Genomic DNA, 19,208 nt, shown 5'->3' with positions numbered 1-19,208 from the left:
ACAAGTCTGGGTGAAGATGTGTGCAGGGGCACCAGGGCCAGAGGGCACAGGTGTGAGGTAGGCTGGTTGGTTAGAGCCAGATCATAGGCTTCAATACCAGAGAGGAGATTATGTATGATCCTGTGGGCAGTGAAAGTTAGTGTAGCCTTGGATGCTTGTCCTATGCTTACATTTCTTGGTAATGTCAGGCCTGGCCTTTGGTCTCCACATTCTGAGGAAAAGAGGAAGGGAGGCCAGGGCGCTGACAGTCTGTCTTTCTTCCACTAGGTTGTTAGCTCCAAGAGGACAAGGGTTTTCATTCATTGGCATATCTCTAGCACTTAGAAACATGCCTAGCACATAGAAAGCAAAGATAAGTATTGGTGGTAGGAGCGTGATATGAACCCTAGGGCAGCCACCCAAGATCCAGGCCTAACTCATCTCACATGGCTGTCAGAACCCCCAGGTCCGATCACCAGAGTCAGCCTAAGGTATACTTGCAAGGAGCAAGGTGCCCTGTGACGGGGGTGGTGGTGGTGATTTTACGGCAGCTTGGTCCCCACTTCTGAGCCACACTGTCTTCTTCTTTGGGAACTGTAGAACTGCCTGATAAAGAGGGATGAAAATGGTTATTCTGCAGTGGTAGCTGACTTTGGCCTGGCTGAGAAGATTCCTGATGTCAGGTGGGTAGCCCTAACGGGTGCTGGGGTTACAGAAGGGACTAAGGCAAAAGGAAAACTCCAGTTTCCTCCCCAGAGGCCAGGACATGGTCACAGCTTAACCTCAGCTCCCTAAATTTGATCAGTCCTAGTCTGCGCCTATCCTCAGGGGAAAATTCCCAAAATTCAGATGTCCCATTGCACCAGCCAGTAACAAGCTCATTTTCCCTATAATCTCGCCCCACAGCGGGGGCAGTGAGAAGCTGGCTGTGGTGGGCTCACCCTTCTGGATGGCACCTGAAGTTCTCCGAGATGAGCCCTACAATGAGAAGGTGAGTCTAGGGAACCAAGGCTTGGTTCTCAGAATACACTCTTAGCAGTGTCCAGGATCACCCTTTATGTTTAGGGTGAGATTCTGCAAACAGGAGCAGGGTTGGTACCTGGCAGCTACCCAGTGAATGAAATGGGCATTCAGGCCCAGGCCTGTGCTGGTGGACATGAGGTGCAGAAACCCCACCTCACGCCCCACTGAGAGGGAAACTGAGGTCTTACTACCCACCAGGCGGACGTGTTCTCTTATGGTATCATCCTCTGTGAGATCATCGCCCGTATCCAGGCTGATCCGGACTACCTTCCCCGCACAGAGGTGAGCTGCAGGCATGGGCATTTGTACCACTGCGGTGAAGCTGCTTTTGAGACAGTTGTTCTTGGGGTGGAATTAGTCTGTGTGGCTATTTCTCAGGGGCAACTCCCAGCCTCTCCTTCTGAGTGGGCCAGGATGGATGGAGGGATTAATAACCCATTTACCCATGTCCCCTGTTCCCTCCCCACCATACCCATGCACAGAACTTCGGGCTGGACTATGACGCTTTCCAGCACATGGTGGGAGACTGTCCCCCAGACTTTTTGCAGCTTACCTTCAACTGCTGTAATGTGAGTGTCTCTACCTGCTTCTGTTTTTGGTCAGGGGCTGGGTTCACCTGATTAGGACTATAGGGAAGGGCTCCTTAATTAGCTTCATGAGGGGCCTCATTTTCACTGATGAATGGCAGTGCCCTTGCCCCCTCCTCTGGGCCTGCCAGACTCTCCAGAGCCCTGGACCAAGGAAAGGAAAGCAGCTTTGTAATATCCAATCCTTAGCCTGTAGGGTAGACCCACCACACGTTGCCTTTCTTGTTAGCTTTCATTTCATACAGCTCTAGGGCTGGACCTACCTACCTGTTATGACCAAGGAGTAGCTGGGCTCTGTCTAGGTAGCTTCAAGAAACACATTAGCTGCAGAACTCAAGAAAGAACAGAATAAACCCTCTAGGAGAGTTCTGTGCCAAACAAGGGGACAAGGGAATAAGACACAGAAAGGGTGCTGCGATAGGGGAGGGTATTAGATAATAGCATCTCCCCTGATCTTATCTCTGGGAGTTATCCTCATGGTCTGTGGCCTTCAGAAAAGATCTCTTAGCTGCATGTGAGTCTTAAAAGATGCTAGAAACAGACTAAAATGTTATCCTTGGGGTGGGAGGTTGGAGGGCAGGACTAATGGCTGCTGTGGACTACAGATGGACCCCAAACTGCGCCCATCCTTTGTGGAGATTGAGAAGACTCTGGAGGAAATTCTGAGCCGTCTACAGGAGGAAGAGCTGGAGAGGGACAGGAAGCTGCAGCCCACAGCCAAGGGTAAGAGATTTGACCAGTGCCCAATCTGACCCCAAGGGAGGAAATTAGGTTGTGGGGTCTTCTCCTCTACGGCTGTGATTCCATGTTCAAAAGAAAGGTGCAGGGGCAAGGGGACAATGGAAAAAGTACTGAACTCCAAGAGTTGTGACTTGGTATATCACCTCCCTTCTGTGTGTGTTTTCTCACTGGTGAAATGAGGACAATAGCACCTACTTTGTTTTCTCAAGTGAAAAACAAACAAACAAAAAACCATTTTGTATACTGCTGCTATGTGTCGTGACTAGTGAAAGTAACCCTGATTTGATGTATTATTCTTTAGGACTCTTGGAAAAAGGACCTGGGGTGAAGCGACTGAGCTCACTAGATGACAAGATCCCTCCCAAGTCCCCACGCCCAAGACGTACTATCTGGCTGTCTCGAAGCCAGTCAGACATCTTCTCCCACAAGCCCCCACGTACAGTGAATGTCTTGGACCCCTACTACCAGCCACGAGGTGGTGCTGCCCGCACACCCAAAATCAACCCTTTCAGTGCTCGCCAGGACCTCAAGGGTGGCAAGATCAAGTTTTTTGACCTGCCCAGCAAGTCTGTTATCTCCCTTGTATTTGACCTGGATGCACCAGGGCCTGGAACTTTGCCTGTGGCTGACTGGCAGGAACCCCTGGCCCCACCTGCTCGCCGGTGGCGTTCTTTGCCTGGTTCACCAGAGTTTTTGCATCAAGAGGCCTGTCCATTTGTAGGTCAAGAGGAATCACTGTCTGATGGGCCCCTACCACGTCTCAGTAGTCTCAAGTACAAAGTAAGAGATATCCCGCCATTCCGAGCACCTGCCCTACCAGCTGCTCCAGCCCATGAAGCCATGGACTGTTCCACTCCCCAGGAAGAAAATGGTTTTGGGCCCAGGCCTCAGGGGGCCAGTCCATGCCTTGCAGGTACCTCTGAGGAGATGGAGGTAGAAGAAGAAAGGCCAAGGGGCTTGGCTCCAGTCCCCTTCTCTGTCTCAGGCATAGGCCTGAAAACCCAGGGACAGCAGGATGGGTGTGAAGGGTTAAGTCCTGCTTCACCGTGAGGATGGATCTTCAGCTGAAGCCACAGTGCCCCCTTCCCCACCCCCTCTTGGTGCACAGCCTAGACTCTTCCCTGGGGCCCACAGAACAGGCAGGCTAGGCCAAGCCAGGCTCAACTTTGGGGCTCCCAGTGCCCAATGGCTGTGTATTAGAGGGGAGGCAGCAGTGAGAGGCCTTCCTAATTAGGGCCAACAGCTGATACCAAGCCTCTGGAATCCAGCAAGGAGCTCTGGCTTCCACCTGACCCCCCAATGCACTTCTGCAGACAGGACCAGAAGACTTAGTTCTAGTTTGAGCTGGCAGGCGGTTATTACCCCAGGTTCTCCTTCCACCCCAGGTCTGCCTCTTGCCCTTTTCTGGGGCATATAAGCTACTGGATGGAACCTGGAGCTGGCCAGGAGGCCATAAAGGGCATGACTATTTCTCAGACCTGAACACTGGGGTGCTTCTTGCCAGTATGTCTAAGACACTTGAATGAATAATTGCTGTTTGCACTTACATGGTCAGACCACGTCACTACATTTCTATGCAAGGGGAGAGTAAGGCAGCGAGGTGGTCATGGCTCGTAGCTAACCTATTCAAAGATCTTTTCCAGTTGATTAATCTATTTTCATATTTATGAAGGAGTCTTAATGTTGTGCCCTATGACTTTCAACCTTGTGGTTGGGAGTGGGGCTGGTTTTGTAGGCCCTAGGGCCTGCTCTTTGTCTTTGTCAACATGTAATATACCCAATTGATTAAACGGTTTATATGTGGACTGATTTTCCTCCCTTCCTGCTGTGGTTGGAGATGTGGGAACAGTCTGTTCTTACAGAGCCGCAATACAAAATAACCAAAGATGAAGCCAGTCAAATATTTTCTTAACTTGTTTCTGCTGATTTTTTTGGTAAAACTATCCCAAAACACTTTCAGATTAAAAAATAAAGTTGATGTTACAGATGCTGATCAGCCTTCTTACTTGTACCGTTGTTCCTCAGCCTCTGGTGTCAAGAAGGTCCAGGAGCAATGTAGCAGTATCTCTGTCGGGAACCCCCTGCTCCTCAACTCTGTAGTAGTTGGGAGTGGGACATTCATAGGCCAAAGGGACCCAGACCCCTCGTTCTACCCTCAGCTTTCTCTTCTTGGGCTCTGAGTGCAGTAGAAGTTAAGTCAGCTGCTGCCCCAAGCCAGCTTCATCTTCTGCTTGTGGGCTTTGGAGGAACGGGAGAACTGGCTCTTGGCCACTGTGAGGGGTACAGCTTTGCCACTCAGGTATACCTTGTTGTGGCACTCAGGTAGCCAGGGTCCAGAGCTACAGGGCTGAGGTCCTTGACCCATTGCCACATAGGCCATTATGTAACCTGTCATAAAGGCATCAAAACCAGCCCGATGCAGTCCATCTGCAGGCACTGGGTTAGGACCGACTAGACTCCCTGGTGCTTCTAAGGTAGCCACGTCAGCTGTTTCAGGCCTTGTTGCTTTAAGTTCCACCTCTAGGTCATTTTTGTGACCTTGCTGAGAGCCAGGCTGGTTGCTAGTCTCATCCTCAGCCACCTCCTGCTCAATTTTCTCAGCCTTGAGGCCTTCCCCACAGACCTGCTTCGTGGGAGGGCCATCCTCAGTTTCCCCAGAGGTCTGTTTCCCAGGCAGGCCCAACAAAGCCCTCCGCCGTTTTTCTTTACGTCGTCGCCGTCGCCGCTTGTCCTCCATGGCAGCTTCATCAGTGTCAATGATAAGGTCAATATCGTGGGACTGAGGACACTGTGATCCCAGGGGGCACCAGCCATACGCCTAGAGGTAGGAAGAAGGACTAGAGAGGGGTTCCAGGTACCAGATCCTCCCCTCCCCTAGGAAATGGGTGGGTGCTCTCACCGAGAACTTGTCACAGACGCTGGTGGAATGAGGACGGTGGGTTGCAGGGGGCATACAACAGCGGTAGTCTATGTGGGCCCTCATGCTAGAAGGATAGTTGCAGAACTCCAGGACAAGGTGTGGGCTGCCAGCTGCCCGCTGCTTCCCATTGTCCCGCTCACTGTAACAGCGCAAGAGGATATTGGCCCACTAGCATATAAATTCCATGAGAACAAGCGTTTCTGTTTTGTTCACTGCTGAATCCTCAGCACCTAAAACAGTACCTGGCACATGGTAACCACCCAATAAATATCCTAAATGAATGAAACAGGTTTACACCAGGCCCCATCCCTTTCCCTCAACCAGTCCCTCACCATTTCCTGAAGGCATATTCTAGGTAGGAGGCCACAAAGCGGGCATGAAACTCAGCAGCATATTTGGTGTCATAAATGCCAGCTGGGAACATTTCACACAGGTCAGCAGTGAAGGTACCCAAGCTCTCAGGTAGGTGTGCATAGAAATTCTGGTACAGGAACACCAAGTCTATGAGACCATTGTGCAGTATCAGGGGCCTGCGGGCCCGGATTAGCTCCAGGAACAGTGTCCTCACTGACTGGCTCTGGCTCTCATCACCCTGGGTGGAAAGAAAGGGGTCATGGGGAAGGACAGAGTCCCATACTTATTCTAAGCTCCCCTACCTGGAAAGCACTCCCTCCCTCCTAACTCAGTGCTATTCACCCACGTATTAGTCTTGTTTCTCCAGCCCTGTCACTAGTGATTCCCCATTTGCTGTAAGAAGCAGATCCTCCCCGTGCATCCAGCCTAGGGTAGGAAGAAAGAGTCACGGAAGGGGCAGTCTCCAGGCTGGAGGCCTACCTTGTCATTGCCCTTGTGGTACGGGATACCCTGGGCATACTGCCGGTTGAAGTTGAAGCCGTGCTGTACCAGAAACTGCACAGACTTTGGTTCTATGACATACTCTTCCATGCACAGCAGGGTCAGGTTGAACACCTGGGTCAGGTATGAGTGTTCGCCCTGGGTGAGGAGGAGGATCTGCTATATCACAACCTCACACACGATGTTCCCCAGGATCTCAACCATCTTCCTCCCCCTAGCCACAAACCTGGGAAGTGGGTGAAACCAGCCCCATACCTTGTCTGGCTGCTGCTTGAAGCAGGCAAGGCCCAGGGAGAGGATAGAACGGGTCCTGGCAGCATGACACACGGCCTTGTAACGTTCCTCAATGCACCTTGGAGTTGGGTTTGGGGGTGGCTGTGGCTAGGAGTTAGTCTCATGAAGGACCCAAACCACCCAGGATGTGACCTCCACTCAAGGATTAAGGTTTATCCCCCCATTCCCCTCATCAAGGCTGGAACCAAAGAGGTCATGGTTATACTTACTGGTTCAGCAAACTCTTCCTGTCCCCCAGCCCACTCAGTTCCTACGGGTGGGTAAAGGGAGAGTTCAGTTAGGTCCCCAGCACCAGCACTTTCACAACCAGCTGCTCTCCCCAATCCCAAACCCTCACCGTGTCCACAGCCACGAAGCTAGCTGTCTTTATGGCCAACAGAAGGGATGGCCACATCTCCTTAAAGTTGTCACTTTGCACATCCACCACAGGAACCTGGACTACTAGCTCATCTCCAGATTTTGAGCTTGTGCTCACACCACCTGGGGGTAAGGACAGGACCATGAATATTAATGCTCAGGCAAGGGCCGCGGTGAAAGATGCCAAGCTAGGCCATGGTGTGGGAATATTTTCCATGACGGCAAGAAATAGTAGCTTTCCCTTCAAGCCTTTGTTACAGGCATGCTTTACACACCAGCCTTGGAGTGAACGGTGCCCTGAATTTGGAGACAGAAAGCCTGCGTTTTCCCAGTGGCTTATGTGAGATTTTGGGGAAAATTTCCCTCAGTGTCACTATCTGTAGAAGACGAAGTTTAGATAATCTGTGAGCGTTATTTTTCCCATGTCCTGCAGGGACCGTTACGGCTCAAGGATTCAGCTCTTGTAACTTCTCAGGCTCCATAGCACTGTTCCCATGGTGCCAAAGCAGCCGCAAGTGGCAGTAGCTTGTATGCGCCAGAGCCTGATAAATAATGCCCCACACCCCGGATTCCAAAACGTCCATTTTCCTTTGGACCACAACTCCCAATCTGCCCCACTTAACCGAACCATGAGCTCTAGACTACATCTCCCGACATGGCCCCACCTACCCTGACAGGACAGGTTCCCAACACTCCCGGCTTTGGCGGCCAGAGCCGCGGTGCACACCGGGACTTGTAGTCTCCACGTTGCTGGTTGAGACGGAAAAAGCTAGTTCTCTGAAACTTGAGGTCGGTTTCTAGAACTATAAGCCTGAGGCCTTCCCCTCTCCCCGAGTGCACAGACTTTTATGACGGCCCCTGAAGAGCCACTCACCATCAGAGACCGCTGGAGCTGAGGCTGCGCCACCGCTGGCCGCCATGACACCGTGGGTCCCTCTCCTGAATAATCTGTGGGTACGCGGAACTTCCGCTTTGTCTCCTGGCGCGATTTACTCGGTCGGGGGTGGGCGCAGACGGTCGCCTCCGGAAGTCGCTGGAGGGTCGTATTTCGGTTCAGACCTCCCGGGCCTGGCGCGGAGAAGTGGGTTCGCAGCATTCTGGGAGCCTATTGGCTATCGCGGGTCGCCTCGTTGCCGGATTGGCCGGAGCCACGCCCCCTAGACCGAGGCGCGGGAAGTAATTTGGCGTTCAAGTTAGAGGGCAGGAGGGCTTGAGATTTAGGCTGTCTTCGTGGACGCAGCTCCCGGTTAGAGGTGGGTGTTCTAGAAGGAGGTGGCGCTGCCGCAGCTAAGTTCAAATCACGAGTAGGCGAGTACCGGGAAATGTAGGGGAAAGATGAACATTCTAGGAAAGGGCAAGTGCCCTGGAAGGATGGGGCTCACTGTGTTCCAGGAAGTGGGAGGCGAGGAGGTGGGCATGAGCCGAGGCTGCAGAGGGGTTAGAGCAATCCACTAGCAGGGAAGCTTTGGAAATAATCCAAGCAAGTAATGCTAAAGACTTGAATTAAGGCTCCAGCAATGGAAACTATGGGGAGGAGACAAATTGTAAGCAGTTCGGAGGGAAGTTGACCTCGAGGGTGATTGGACATGACTCCTGCCACCCAGAGGGCGGTATCCCTACCAAAGAGCAGCCCTTTCCCAAGATCTCCAGTTCCTACCAAAGACTCTCAACCCTTTCTTCTTGGTTATTCACTGTTTCTAGTTCATATTCATCCTTTCTCTCTACTGAGTCCTTTTCGTCATTATTCAGAATTTTTTGGATTTCTCCCATTCTAAAAATAAGAAAAACCCCTCATGGTTTCCTCATAAGGAAGCCAAGTGTTTGCTTTCAATTGACCTGGCACTGGGCTTAGCTCAGGGGACACAACAGTCATAAAAGAGACCCAGTATTTGCTCTCATGGAGTTTTACAGTCAAGTTGGGGAACCAGACATAGATCAGAGAATCATAAATAAATGTCAAATTGCAATTGGTGTAAGAGCAACAGTGGAAATGTACACAAGAGGGCAGGACCCAGGGTATCTGATTGGGGCATTTAAGTCAAGACCTGAAGGAAGGAAAAAAAAAAAAAAAGGCCTGAAAAATGAGTAGATGTTGGGTAAAGCATAGGAGAGCTGTCCCAGCAGAGGACATGGACTGGATGAGGCCTCAAGGTGGTGTCTGTCCAGAGTGAAGCATCTATTTCAAGCAAACATGGCTGGAGCATAGTGACCTAGGGGATGAAGGTAGATGGGGTCTTGGAGCTTGCAAGGCTATATATGTTAAGAGGATTGGCTTCTAAGAGCAATGGGTGTGACATCCAAAATCCTCCAGTGGCCTACAAGGTACTTGGTGATGCTGTGCCCCCCACCTTCTTTACCCTATTTCTCTGACTTTATTTTCTACTCCTCATCCCTTCCTCATTCAATTCTAACCACGTTGGCTTCCTTATGGTTCCACAAACATAGCAGGCACCCTCCTTAGGGCCTTTACACTAGCTCCTTAGTATGCCTTTCCCACAGGGGTCCACACGGCTAACTTCTGTAACTGCTTCAAGTCATTGGTCAAATATCATTTTAATAAGGCCCACCATGACCACATTCTTTAACATTGCAACCTTCTACCCCTACCCATTTCTTATCCCCTTTACCTGCTCTACTCTTTATGCTAGTGTTTATCACCTAACATCCTATGTTATTTACTCATGTATATTATTTATTGTCTGCCCTCATTAGAACATTAGAGTATACTCGTAAACACCATGAGGGCAGGAACCCTTGATGCTTGATTTAGCGAAGTGTTCAAGTATCTAGACTGTGTGTCTGCTTGGCACATGGGCACTCCATAAATATTTGTTGAACGAACTAATGGGAAGCTACTGAAAGTTTTAAGTAAGGGACATGATCATGTCTTAAAAGATCACTTTACTCTGTGGAGAATGGATTGTAGAATGAATTATGGAAGTAAGTGAGTTGGTGAAGGAAGTTTGGCTATGAAGGGGAGGAGAGTGGTCTTGTGGAGGGGCTTGGAGGAACAGGACCTTGAGCTCTATTTAGGAGGAGGGACCACTTTTCGTAGAAGGAGAGTGTAGATGGAGGTAAGCTTGTATATATTCTTTTTTTTTTTTCCTCAAAAAGGAAACAAGCTCTTTTGATGAAAATGAGGTAATAAAGTCAAAAGTTTGAGAGTTCGCAGAGGCTCAGCAGGGACTGCAGTATAGCAGAGAACACAAGGATAGGCTCTGGAAGCAAACTTTTTGGGTTTGAATGGACAAGCTGCTTAATCTCTACAAACCTCAAATTACTCCACCCTCTGCAGGGCCCCAAGACTCAGCCTCATTTTGACTGACTACTTGGTCTGGGCCTTTGTGTTCTAGGCCATCATGAAGAAGCCGCGAGCAGCTGTGGGAAGTCATTGCAGGAAGCAGGCATCCAGCCGGGAGAGAAGGAAGAAACATGCCCCCAGCAGCAACCAGGCCAAGCCCTCTGTCCCTGATGGTGAGGAGCTCGGGGCTAGTAAAAAACTCGGGGCAGGTTTCATTGGCCACGAAAGGGTGCAGATTCAGGCTAGGAAGGGAGTATGGTATATATATTATATATCAAGGTATTAAGGGACTAATTACAGATCTGATTCTGACTTTGCTTCGTGACTTTGGGATAATTGCTCTGAATGGCTGCTTTCTTACCAGCAGCATGGAACAGTAGTCTGCATTTTCTTTCTCATGTGGCTTTCATGGGATCAAATGAGTTTATCAGCCTGAAAGTATTTTTTACATGGGAAAGCCCTGCACAGGTATGTTACGCTTGGCTGAAACTGTTGGATTTTCATTAAGACCCAGAGACAAAGGAGCCAGCAGTACCACTCTGGGAAAATTAAGGCTAGAAACTTGGCTAAGACAACACAGAAAATTCTGGTCTGACTCCAGGCCCAAGGCTTAAGCAAGGGGTTGGGAGTGCGGGGAGCCCTAATTGGGAGCAGACCGCAGGCAGGCTGCAGTGCCCAGGTCCTGTGTGCACAGCCTGTTCTGGGACAACTGAATTTCCTGAGGCCCCGGCAGGCCTGGCCAGGCGACAGGAGGAGGTGGGATTGCAGGCCTCTGTCTGCCCGGACCATCTATTCAGAGATACAGCTGAGGTCACAGTCTTCCGGGAGAGCCTGCTGAGCTGGTACGACCGAGAGAAGCGGGACCTACCCTGGAGAAGACTGGTAGGCAGACAAAGGACAGTGACAGAGACCATGGGGTGGGAGGCTAGTGCCCAGCCCCTTCCACAATAACTCCCCATCTCGGATTGCATTGGCAGGCAGAAGGTGAGGAGGACCTGGACAGGCGGGCATATGCTGGTGAGTACATCTCCTGAGAGCAGAGCTGTTTTGCCTGGATGCCCTTAGGTCTGGGGTCAGGAGCTATGGGCTAGGAGCAGGCAGGACAGCAGTGCCCTCATGCCAACCCCTCTCCCCCAGTGTGGGTCTCAGAGGTCATGCTGCAGCAGACCCAGGTTGCCACGGTGATCGACTATTATACCAGATGGATGCAGGTGACTTCAGGGAAGGAAGGGGAGGGTCATGGGCTAGATCCCAGATGAGAGCCTGTCCTTTGGGGTAGGGGTAAAGAAGGCTTCTTCTGTCTCCCTCACCCTTGACTTCATCTATTTTTGCCTACCCTGTGGCTACAGAAGTGGCCAACACTGCAGGATCTGGCCAGTGCTTCCCTGGAGGTGAGACCCACCCTAAGGCGGGGAGGTGGTGGGGGAATGGGGACAAAGAGGACTGACTGCTGATCCCTCTGACCTTTGACCCTACCCACAGGAGGTGAACCAGCTCTGGGCTGGCCTGGGGTACTACTCTCGAGGCCGGAGGCTGCAGGAGGGAGCCCGGAAGGTAAGGGGGTAGCAGGGAGGGTGGGATCCCCAGGGCCTCAAGTGTCTCCTAACCTTGAGCTTTCCTACCCCAATCAGGTGGTAAAGGAGCTCGGGGGCCATGTGCCACGTACAGCAGAGACCTTGCAGCGGCTCCTGCCTGGTGTGGGGCGGTACACAGCTGGAGCCATTGCTTCCATTGCCTTTGGCCAGGTGAGTCCATAGCCCACTTCCGTTTTGTGTGTGCCCACTCTTTTCCCAGACCAGGCTGACTCCTAGCCTCCTCTGCCAGGTGACCGGTGTAGTAGATGGGAACGTGGTGCGGGTGCTATGCCGTGTCCGAGTCATTGGTGCCGATCCCGGCAGCACCCTTGTCTCCCAGCAGCTCTGGTAGGATGTTGGGGTAATGCGGGATATTGGGAAGGATGCCACCAAAGGTTCTTCGACTCACAGAAGTGCTCCCTTCTGGTAGGAGCCTAGCCCAGCAACTGGTAGATCCAGCCCGGCCGGGAGACTTTAACCAAGCAGCCATGGAATTGGGGGCTACAGTGTGCACCCCACAGCACCCGCTCTGCAGCCAGTGCCCTGTGCAGAGCCTATGCCAGGCACACCAGAGGGTAAGCCATCATGGGAAGGGGCAGTCCCGTCCTAGGAGTGAGCTCTGCCCCATGACGTCTTACCCTGTGCCTCTCAGGTGGAGCGGAAACAGCTCTTAGCCTCACAGAGCCTGCCAGGCAGTCCTGATGTGGAGGAGTGTGGTAAGTGCCTGCCCCAGTCCCAGCCCGTCCCTGCACTGTCAAGGACCTACCCGTGGAAGCCTCATTTCAGTTCATCCTACAACTTGAGTAAGATTCTGCAGAGCTGGGCCAAGGCCTGCTCTCACCTAAGCCCACCTGGCCTGAGTGGGGCTTGGGGCTCTGTCCCCAGCTCCCAGCACTGATCAGTGCCGGCTGTGCACACCTCCTGCCGAGCCCTGGGACCAGACCCTGGGAGTGACCAACTTTCCCAGAAAGGCCAGCCGCAGACCCCCCAGGGAGGAATACTCTGCCACCTGTGTTCTGGAGCAGCCCGGGGCCCCTGGGGGTGCCCGAATTCTGCTGGTGCAGAGGCCCAATTCAGGTACCTGGGTTCTGGGAGTGGAGGGCAGTGGCATGAGCAAAAGAGGATGAATGGAGGCGTCAACAGCTAAGGCCTCAACCACACCTGCTGATCTCTGTCTCAGGTCTGCTGGCAGGGCTGTGGGAGTTCCCGTCTGTAACCATGGAACCCTCGGGGCGGTGTCAGCGCGAGGCTCTGCTGCAGGAACTGCAGAGTTGGGTGGGGCCCCTCCCTGCCACTCACATGTGTCACCTTGGGCAGGTGAGTGAGCAGTGAGGGGCCAAAAATGATGACTTTCAGCCACATCCACAGGCCTGCTTCAGCCCCATCGTCCTCCCCCAGGTGGTCCACACCTTCTCTCACATCAAGCTGACCTATCAAGTATACGGTCTGGCCCTGACAGGGCAGGCCCCAGTGACAGTCACACCACCTGGCGTTCGCTGGCTGACCCGGGAAGAGTTTCACACTGCTGCTGTCTCCACCGCCATGAAAAAGGCATTGTCTTTGTTATCTTTTGTTGTATTTCCTACGTGTTCTGTGTGAACCTACTACTATGTAAACAGGAAAAAGAATAGCATATATTTAAAAGTGCTGGGGCATGAAGTTGAGGACAGAACACAGGGTTCTGGCTCTGTGGGGGAGGATGCCAGCCTTGCACTTTCTGCCTCTTCTTGGCTAGGTGTTCCGTGTATATGAAGGGCAACATCCAGGGACCTACAAGGTGAGTCCCCAGGTCCTCACCCAGCCATCTCTCCCTAAGCCTGAATCCACTGAGTTAAGCAATACACATTGGATGAACATCACCCACTCCAATTTTCACTAGGGGGAGGGGAATGGTTCTTGACCCAGAGAACTTATAGTTAGCCTGGGGTCCAGATGGAGAGGGGACCAGAGCAAATGATGGAGACAGTAGTGTCAGGTGTGTGAAATGTTTGTATTAGATTTTGTGGGACAGAGGTGGAGAGCTGTCAGTTCTGTGTAGTAAGGGGCAAGGATCCAAGAAAAGCTGTTTGAAAGAAGCAACTGGTAATCTGGGTTTGGGAAGGGAATCAGCATAAGGATGTTTGTTCTTCCAGGCCCAGGACTAGTGGAGGTAACGGTGGGCACAATGCAGTGTGTGAGCAACTCCGAGCATTTGGTTCAGCTGAAGCAGTCAGCAGGGTCGTGAACACCAGGCCACTGGAACGTTATAGATGGAGAGAGGACTCAGATTTATATTTGAGGAAGATTACCTCGGACTGCCTTTTAGAGAGTTGACCAAAGAGGCAGATCCTAGAGATAGGTCAGAAGCTTTTCTACATTTCAAGAGAGTCTGAGTTAGGTCAGTGGAGTGGGGGTAGGGGTGAAAGGATAATATTCGTTGCTGTCCCCTCAGTGCCTTTTTTGGCTTCTAAACAGAGTTCCAAGAGATCCCAGGTGTCTCCTCTGTCCAGTCGGAAAAAGCCCAGCCGAGGCCAGCAAGTCCTGGATAGTTTCTTTCGGCCCCACATCCCCACTGATGCACCTGGACTCACCAGTGTGGCCCAGTGATACCTCTGGAAGCCCCCACCCCTTGTGAATCCTGTTTAATAAAGTGCTTATTTTTATAGTTGTTTTGGAGACTTTCCATCCTCTCCCTAGTCCCCTTACCTCAGGGTCCCAGAAAGTGGTCAGGTCCTACTTGGTCCTGACTTCCGCTGGCTGAGCTCCCAGCCGGCCCTGGGCAGACAGAGGAAGGTGTTCTGTCCAGTCATCTGAGCTCCCTTGGCCCCCAGGAGACAGGGAGAAAGCAGCTGTAGGGAGCCCCTGCCAGTGGCTGATACCCCACCCCCACATTCCAGTCCCCGGTCAGCTCTGGAGCAGTAGGCAGCATGGCTCCAGCGTGGGTGGTTTGGCTCAGCCCTGACCTGGCCCTCCCGCTGCTGTGGCTGCTCCTTAGGGAGGAAGAAAGCACTGGGGAAGATTTGTTGTCTTAAATTTCTACCTCACATCTTTTATTTAGGGATAGATGGCATACGTAGTGAAACAACACAGAAAAGCAAAGGGTTAATGGCCCTAAAATAGGGAGAGGGTGAAGGGAAATGGGATCGGAGAAGGGCACAAAAGTCTTCAGAAGTAATGGTCATGTCCTATTTCCTAAAGGAGTTACACTCCTTTATTATTTATATCTTCCACATGTATTAGATATATACTATGTAAGAAACATTTTATAGTTAAAAACCAACCATCCTCTTTGGACGCCAGTGAGAGATTCAGCGTTCGTTTCTTTCGGTAGGTACTGATGAGGTGGAGGCCACACCTGGCCCCTAGGGACAGAGCCTTTCACTCTGGGCCTCTAGGTGATTCTTCGTTCCCCCAGGCCCTGTGCTGGATGCCTTACGGGCTGCCAGGCTTCCTGACCCCTGGCACCTTGCCTCTTCAAGGACTGACTGCCACAGGGCCTGGATATTGCCCTGGCCAAAGCCTGTGGCCCCCTGCCTCTGAATCAGCTCCAGGAAGAAGGTGTCTTCTGCAAAGAGTGACTTGGTGAAGATCTGAAGCAAAAACTTGCCTTTATTGCCATCTAGCAGGATTCCCTGCTGGGCCAGCCTGCTAGGCTCATGCCCTGCGGCTAGGATCTGACTTTCCTTGCCTGGCTGCTGGTAGTACGCCTCAGGAGGAGTCAGGAGCTGACCCCCGGCCAAAGTCACCTTTTCAGTGGCTTCCATGATGTTCGGTGTGTACAGCCCCACGTGCTGCAAGCCTGGCCCTCTGTGGTGGGCCAGGAACTGTTCCACTTGGTCCTGGCCCCTGGTGGCCCCTGGCAGAGACTCGGCCAGCACAAGGGTGGGCACAGCACTGCTTGGTGGGGTCTGCAGGGCAGTGAGCCTCAGACCCCCTGGTCCAGACCCTGCTGTCACCTCAAGGCCCAAGTCAGGATCCTCACCCTGGCTCAGTGGCAGGTGGCAAAAGCCTAGACAGTCGTGGAACCAGCGCATCAGTCTGGGGGAGCTGCCGCGGTTGCAGGCCAGGGTCAGGTGGTCTATGTGGCTGATCCAGTTCGGGCCAGTTTTGGAGGACAGGGGCCGGAAGCCGGGCAGGAAAGGTCCGCGGTAGTGGGCGCGCTCTAGCAGCGTTAGGCTGAGGTTGCCAACCGGCGAGCTAACTACGGTGTAGGTGGCAGCACCCTGCTCATCCCCTACGTTTACTGGGGGCACCAGCACGCTGCAGCCCCGCACCTCCAGCGCCCGAGCAGCTACTGCCGCGTCTGCCACCTCAAAGCACAGGTTGGTGGCGCTGGGCACGGCGTGACACGGGTCCAGGCTGTAAAGCGGCTCCCGGGTCCCCGCGCCCTCATTCACCAAAAAGACCGCGTCCCCGCTGCGCAGGGCCAGTTGCCGCCAGCCGTTTGCCTCCCGCACAGCCAAGGGCTGGAAACCGAAGAGGCGCTGCAGATCCTGGGCAAGAGGCTGCCCCACGGGCACGTGGAAGGTGATATGGCACAGGCGGCGGGCGCGTGCGGCCATGGAGTTCTGGCTAGTGACCCTGGACTGCCCTTCCCTTGGGCACGCTCACCTGTCTTTCGGGATTCTAGGATTCTCTGTCCCAAACCTGTGGAGTCCAGTTTTGCCCGTAGAGCGTATTCTTAGCAGTTCCCCAGGGAGAAATCACACACGGATCACTCGGGGGCGGACGGTTTTCTCTGCCACACCAGCCCAACCTGGAGATGCCTCAGATCGCAAGGTCTGTGCACGGAGAGTGAAAACCACATGGAGCCAGTGCAGGGCGGAGCGAGAGGGAGAGAGAGGGGGCGGAGCGAATGCTGCTTCTCTCCTAGCTCCTACGGAGGTTCTCTCAGGGAAGAGGGCAGAGCGGGGACACTAGGCTGCTCCTTCCCAGAACCTCTGGCTGGGTCATACCCTTGGCCACTGAGCCTCCCGAAATCACAATAGCTGTCTTCACTCCGTGCCAGGCTGGGTTCTCATACTCTAACCTCTGAACAAAGGGAATCAGCCCCAATAGGGGAGGAGCACAAATTCTTCCTGACAAGTAAAGTAGTTTTTTGTTTAAGCAATTTCATGTTTTAGCTTGAAAATTCTGGAGACTATTTTTTGTGTGGTGGTGGTAGAATATACATAACAATGTTTACCATGTTAACCTTCTTTAAGTTTAAAGTTCAGGGGTATTAAGTACATATGTAGTGTTTTGCAACCAGCACTGACATCTGTTAGGGTGGCTGGTGACGCAGGCTGTGAAAGAATTCACAAAGAGAAGAAAGTGCAGAGAATAAAGTTTGTATTCACTCGTCAAGGAAGGAGAGGGGCGTGGTGTGGAGAGATACACCAGTATTGAGCCGTAGGGGCTTTGAGCTTTTATTGGATCTTAATTGGATTAAAAAGGGTGGGGGGGATTGCTGTTGTGCGTCCATGGGCTGGGGGTGGGGGGTGGGGTGGGGCTTGTAACAGGGGCTTCAGGTGAGCCCATGTTATCTTCCGCTTGTGGCTGTAGGGAGCGGTTAGTTCTGTTCTTGCTTCCAGTAATTTCCAGTCCTGGGGACAAACTCAGAAGAGTAAAATGGCGGTCACGTTTCACAAGGTCCTAGGCCTGCTCAGCAAATGGCACCTCGATAGCACATGGCGCTGACTTTGCCCTTTCACCATCGTTCACTGAATTCACCATCCCCGGCTGAAGTCCCATACCCACCAAATGGTAACGCCACACTCCCAGTTCCACACTCCCCAGCTCCTGGCAACCACTGTTCCCCTTTCTGTCTCTGTGATGCTGGCCACTCGAGGTGCCTCGTTGTGTGGGAAATCATGTGGCTTTTTTTTTTTTTTTTGCAACTGGCTTATTCCACTTAGAATAATGCCTTCAAGGTTCATCCATGTTGTAACAAATATCAGATTTCTAGGTGACTTCTGAGTGAATTCCCGAGAAGCCAGAAGCGAGGGAGCAGGAGGAACAAGTGTGCAGGCCCCAAGGCAGGGCTGGGGCTGGTGGTGGACCAGAAGGCCAATTGCAGCTGGAAGAAAATGGGAGGGGTGAGGCGAGGGGAGAGGAGGGGTAATAAGGCAAATTTTGTAGCATGTTATGGTTTTGGCATTGTTAAGTAAAATTTAACAAAATAAAGTTTATTTTGAAGATCTAATTGTCTTTATTAGCGATTTATGAATTGAATTGGGCACCTACTCATTTAGCAACTAGAAGGACCACTCTGAGGGTTGTACAAAATGGAAGATTTTTGGAAGGATAGTGGGGCAAGAGAACTATTAACAAAAGAAAAGAAAAGAAAGGATTATTTGGGGGAAGTAATTCCCCAAATATTTTCCCAATATATTTTCTTTGGGCAAAGAAAAAGGTGAAGGGTTTTTATCATGCAGATTGCCTTTTTTTTTTTTTTTTTTTTTGGTCCTTCATTTTAGCCCTGGGGCACCTCTGGAGCTTCCTCCTTCCTATCTGCTGCCTCACAAATGTGCTTGATTGGCAATTGTCAGTAATTAAATCCTTCCCTAAATTGGAAACTTCTTGAGGAAGAGGTGACGTTTCACTTCCATAGTCCTATGGCAGGGCCCTCTCCTGGTGTTTTAGGGGCCCTTTCTAGCTGTAGAAGGGGAGTGAGAACCATTGCCTGGCATTTGCAGTGGCCCCCTACCCTCTTCCCCCTCACCCGTGGTTTTAATTCCCACTGTTTTGTTTACCTGCAGTCAACTGAGTTTTGAAATATTAAATGGGAAATTCCAGAAATAAACAATTCATAAGTTTTCAATTGCATGTCCTCCTGAGTAGCATGATGAAATCTTGCACTGTCCTGCTCTGCCCCACCCAGCACATGAATCATCCCCCTTGTCCAGTGTGTCCGGGCTGTGCGTGTGTTAGTCACTTAGTGGCCTTCTTAGTCATCAGAGCCACTGCCAGATAGCTCCACCTTGAAAGGGTCGCAGGTCACTAATGCTCTTAAGATCTCCTCTCTCTGCCTCTCAGAAATGTTTCACCCAGTCAACCACTCTGTCCCTCCCGAAATGCTCTTGCCTTGGCTTTCTTAACACCACATTCCCTCTGGCTGTGTTGTCTCTCTTTTCTCGCCCTTAAATGTTGGTACTCCTCTAGGCTTTGGTTGCCATCTACATGCATATGGCCCCATATTTATGTCCCTTTTCCTAATCTTTGTTTAACTGTTTACTTGCCGTCTTGACTTAGATGCCCTGTAAGAACCTCGAATTCAATGTGCACCATTGTCCTCCTTCCAGTGCTCCTGTCTCCACAGCGGTCCTGCTGCTCAGGGGTCCTAGCTAGAAACCTGCAAGTAATTTCTCACTCCCCCTTTTTTAAAGGTTTTATTTATTTGTTTTTAGAGAAGGGAAGGGAGGGAGAAAGAGAGGGAGAGAAACATCAATATGTGGTTGCCTCTCACACGCCCCCAACTGGGGCCCTGGCCTGCAACCCAGGCATGTGCCCTGACTGGGAATCAAACTGGTGACCCTTTGGTTTGCAGTCTGGCGCTCAATCCACTGAGCCACACCAGCCAGGGCTCATTTCCCCCCCTTTTTATTGAAATTATTGGG

At 51.9% G+C, this 19,208-nt stretch overlaps 4 protein-coding genes across 20 annotated transcripts in view; 2 read left to right on the top strand and 2 right to left on the bottom strand.

The window, feature by feature from the left end:
• Window positions 1–4,323, top strand: part of TESK2 (testis associated actin remodelling kinase 2) — a 115,827-nt gene extending 111,504 nt beyond the window's left edge. For all 6 annotated transcript variants that reach the window (XM_045858644.1, XM_045858642.1, XM_045858648.1 and 3 more), the window contains 6 exons: window positions 580–662; window positions 886–970; window positions 1,201–1,284; window positions 1,485–1,571; window positions 2,195–2,312; window positions 2,632–4,323. In XM_045858644.1, coding sequence (XP_045714600.1) covers window positions 580–662; window positions 886–970; window positions 1,201–1,284; window positions 1,485–1,571; window positions 2,195–2,312; window positions 2,632–3,380 — 1,206 coding nt within the window. In that variant the 3' untranslated portion in view covers window positions 3,381–4,323. The remainder of the gene's footprint in view (window positions 1–579; window positions 663–885; window positions 971–1,200; window positions 1,285–1,484; window positions 1,572–2,194; window positions 2,313–2,631) is intronic.
• A 154-nt stretch (window positions 4,324–4,477) lies between these two features.
• Window positions 4,478–7,753, bottom strand: TOE1 (target of EGR1, exonuclease). 3 transcript variants are annotated; one of them, XM_045858660.1, is made up of 8 exons: window positions 7,631–7,753; window positions 6,737–6,879; window positions 6,609–6,649; window positions 6,361–6,457; window positions 6,085–6,243; window positions 5,583–5,842; window positions 5,230–5,389; window positions 4,478–5,148 (listed from the first exon to the last, which is right to left on the bottom strand). In XM_045858660.1, the coding sequence occupies exons 1-8, from the start codon at window positions 7,674–7,676 to the stop codon at window positions 4,528–4,530; spliced, it is 1,527 nt and encodes a 508-aa protein (XP_045714616.1). In that variant the 5' UTR covers window positions 7,677–7,753; the 3' UTR covers window positions 4,478–4,527. The 3 variants fall into 3 exon arrangements, with proteins under 3 accessions (XP_045714616.1, XP_045714617.1, XP_045714618.1); XM_045858661.1 differs by having other exon boundaries at window positions 6,361–6,415; XM_045858662.1 differs by lacking the exon at window positions 7,631–7,753 and adding an exon at window positions 7,426–7,549.
• Window positions 7,576–14,258, top strand: MUTYH (mutY DNA glycosylase). 10 transcript variants are annotated; one of them, XM_045858652.1, is made up of 16 exons: window positions 7,576–7,706; window positions 10,110–10,230; window positions 10,752–10,939; window positions 11,035–11,074; window positions 11,195–11,268; window positions 11,407–11,448; window positions 11,540–11,611; window positions 11,689–11,802; window positions 11,882–11,979; window positions 12,062–12,206; window positions 12,284–12,347; window positions 12,517–12,708; window positions 12,812–12,948; window positions 13,030–13,182; window positions 13,367–13,408; window positions 14,086–14,258. In XM_045858652.1, exons 2-16 carry the CDS (start codon window positions 10,116–10,118, stop codon window positions 14,215–14,217), a joined length of 1,608 nt encoding a protein of 535 aa, XP_045714608.1. In that variant the 5' UTR covers window positions 7,576–7,706; window positions 10,110–10,115; the 3' UTR covers window positions 14,218–14,258. The 10 variants fall into 10 exon arrangements, with proteins under 10 accessions (XP_045714608.1, XP_045714614.1, XP_045714606.1 ...); XM_045858650.1 differs by having other exon boundaries at window positions 7,578–7,710; window positions 10,791–10,939; XM_045858649.1 differs by having other exon boundaries at window positions 7,578–7,710.
• Window positions 14,259–14,656: 398 nt separating this feature from the next.
• On the bottom strand, window positions 14,657–16,390 carry HPDL (4-hydroxyphenylpyruvate dioxygenase like). Its single transcript, XM_045859433.1, has one exon. It carries the CDS (start codon window positions 16,170–16,172, stop codon window positions 14,973–14,975), a length of 1,200 nt encoding a protein of 399 aa, XP_045715389.1. The 5' UTR covers window positions 16,173–16,390; the 3' UTR covers window positions 14,657–14,972.
• Between the last annotated feature and the right edge of the window lie 2,818 nt (window positions 16,391–19,208).

This window comes from Phyllostomus hastatus, unplaced genomic scaffold (genome assembly GCF_019186645.2).
Source record: "Phyllostomus hastatus isolate PE091 unplaced genomic scaffold, TTU_PhHast_1.1 phas_scaffold_182, whole genome shotgun sequence".
In the NCBI taxonomy this organism is placed as follows: domain Eukaryota; kingdom Metazoa; phylum Chordata; class Mammalia; order Chiroptera; family Phyllostomidae; genus Phyllostomus; species Phyllostomus hastatus.
The sequence above is the reverse complement of the archived record's forward strand: the minus strand, read 5'-3'. Positions and strand labels throughout refer to the sequence as shown.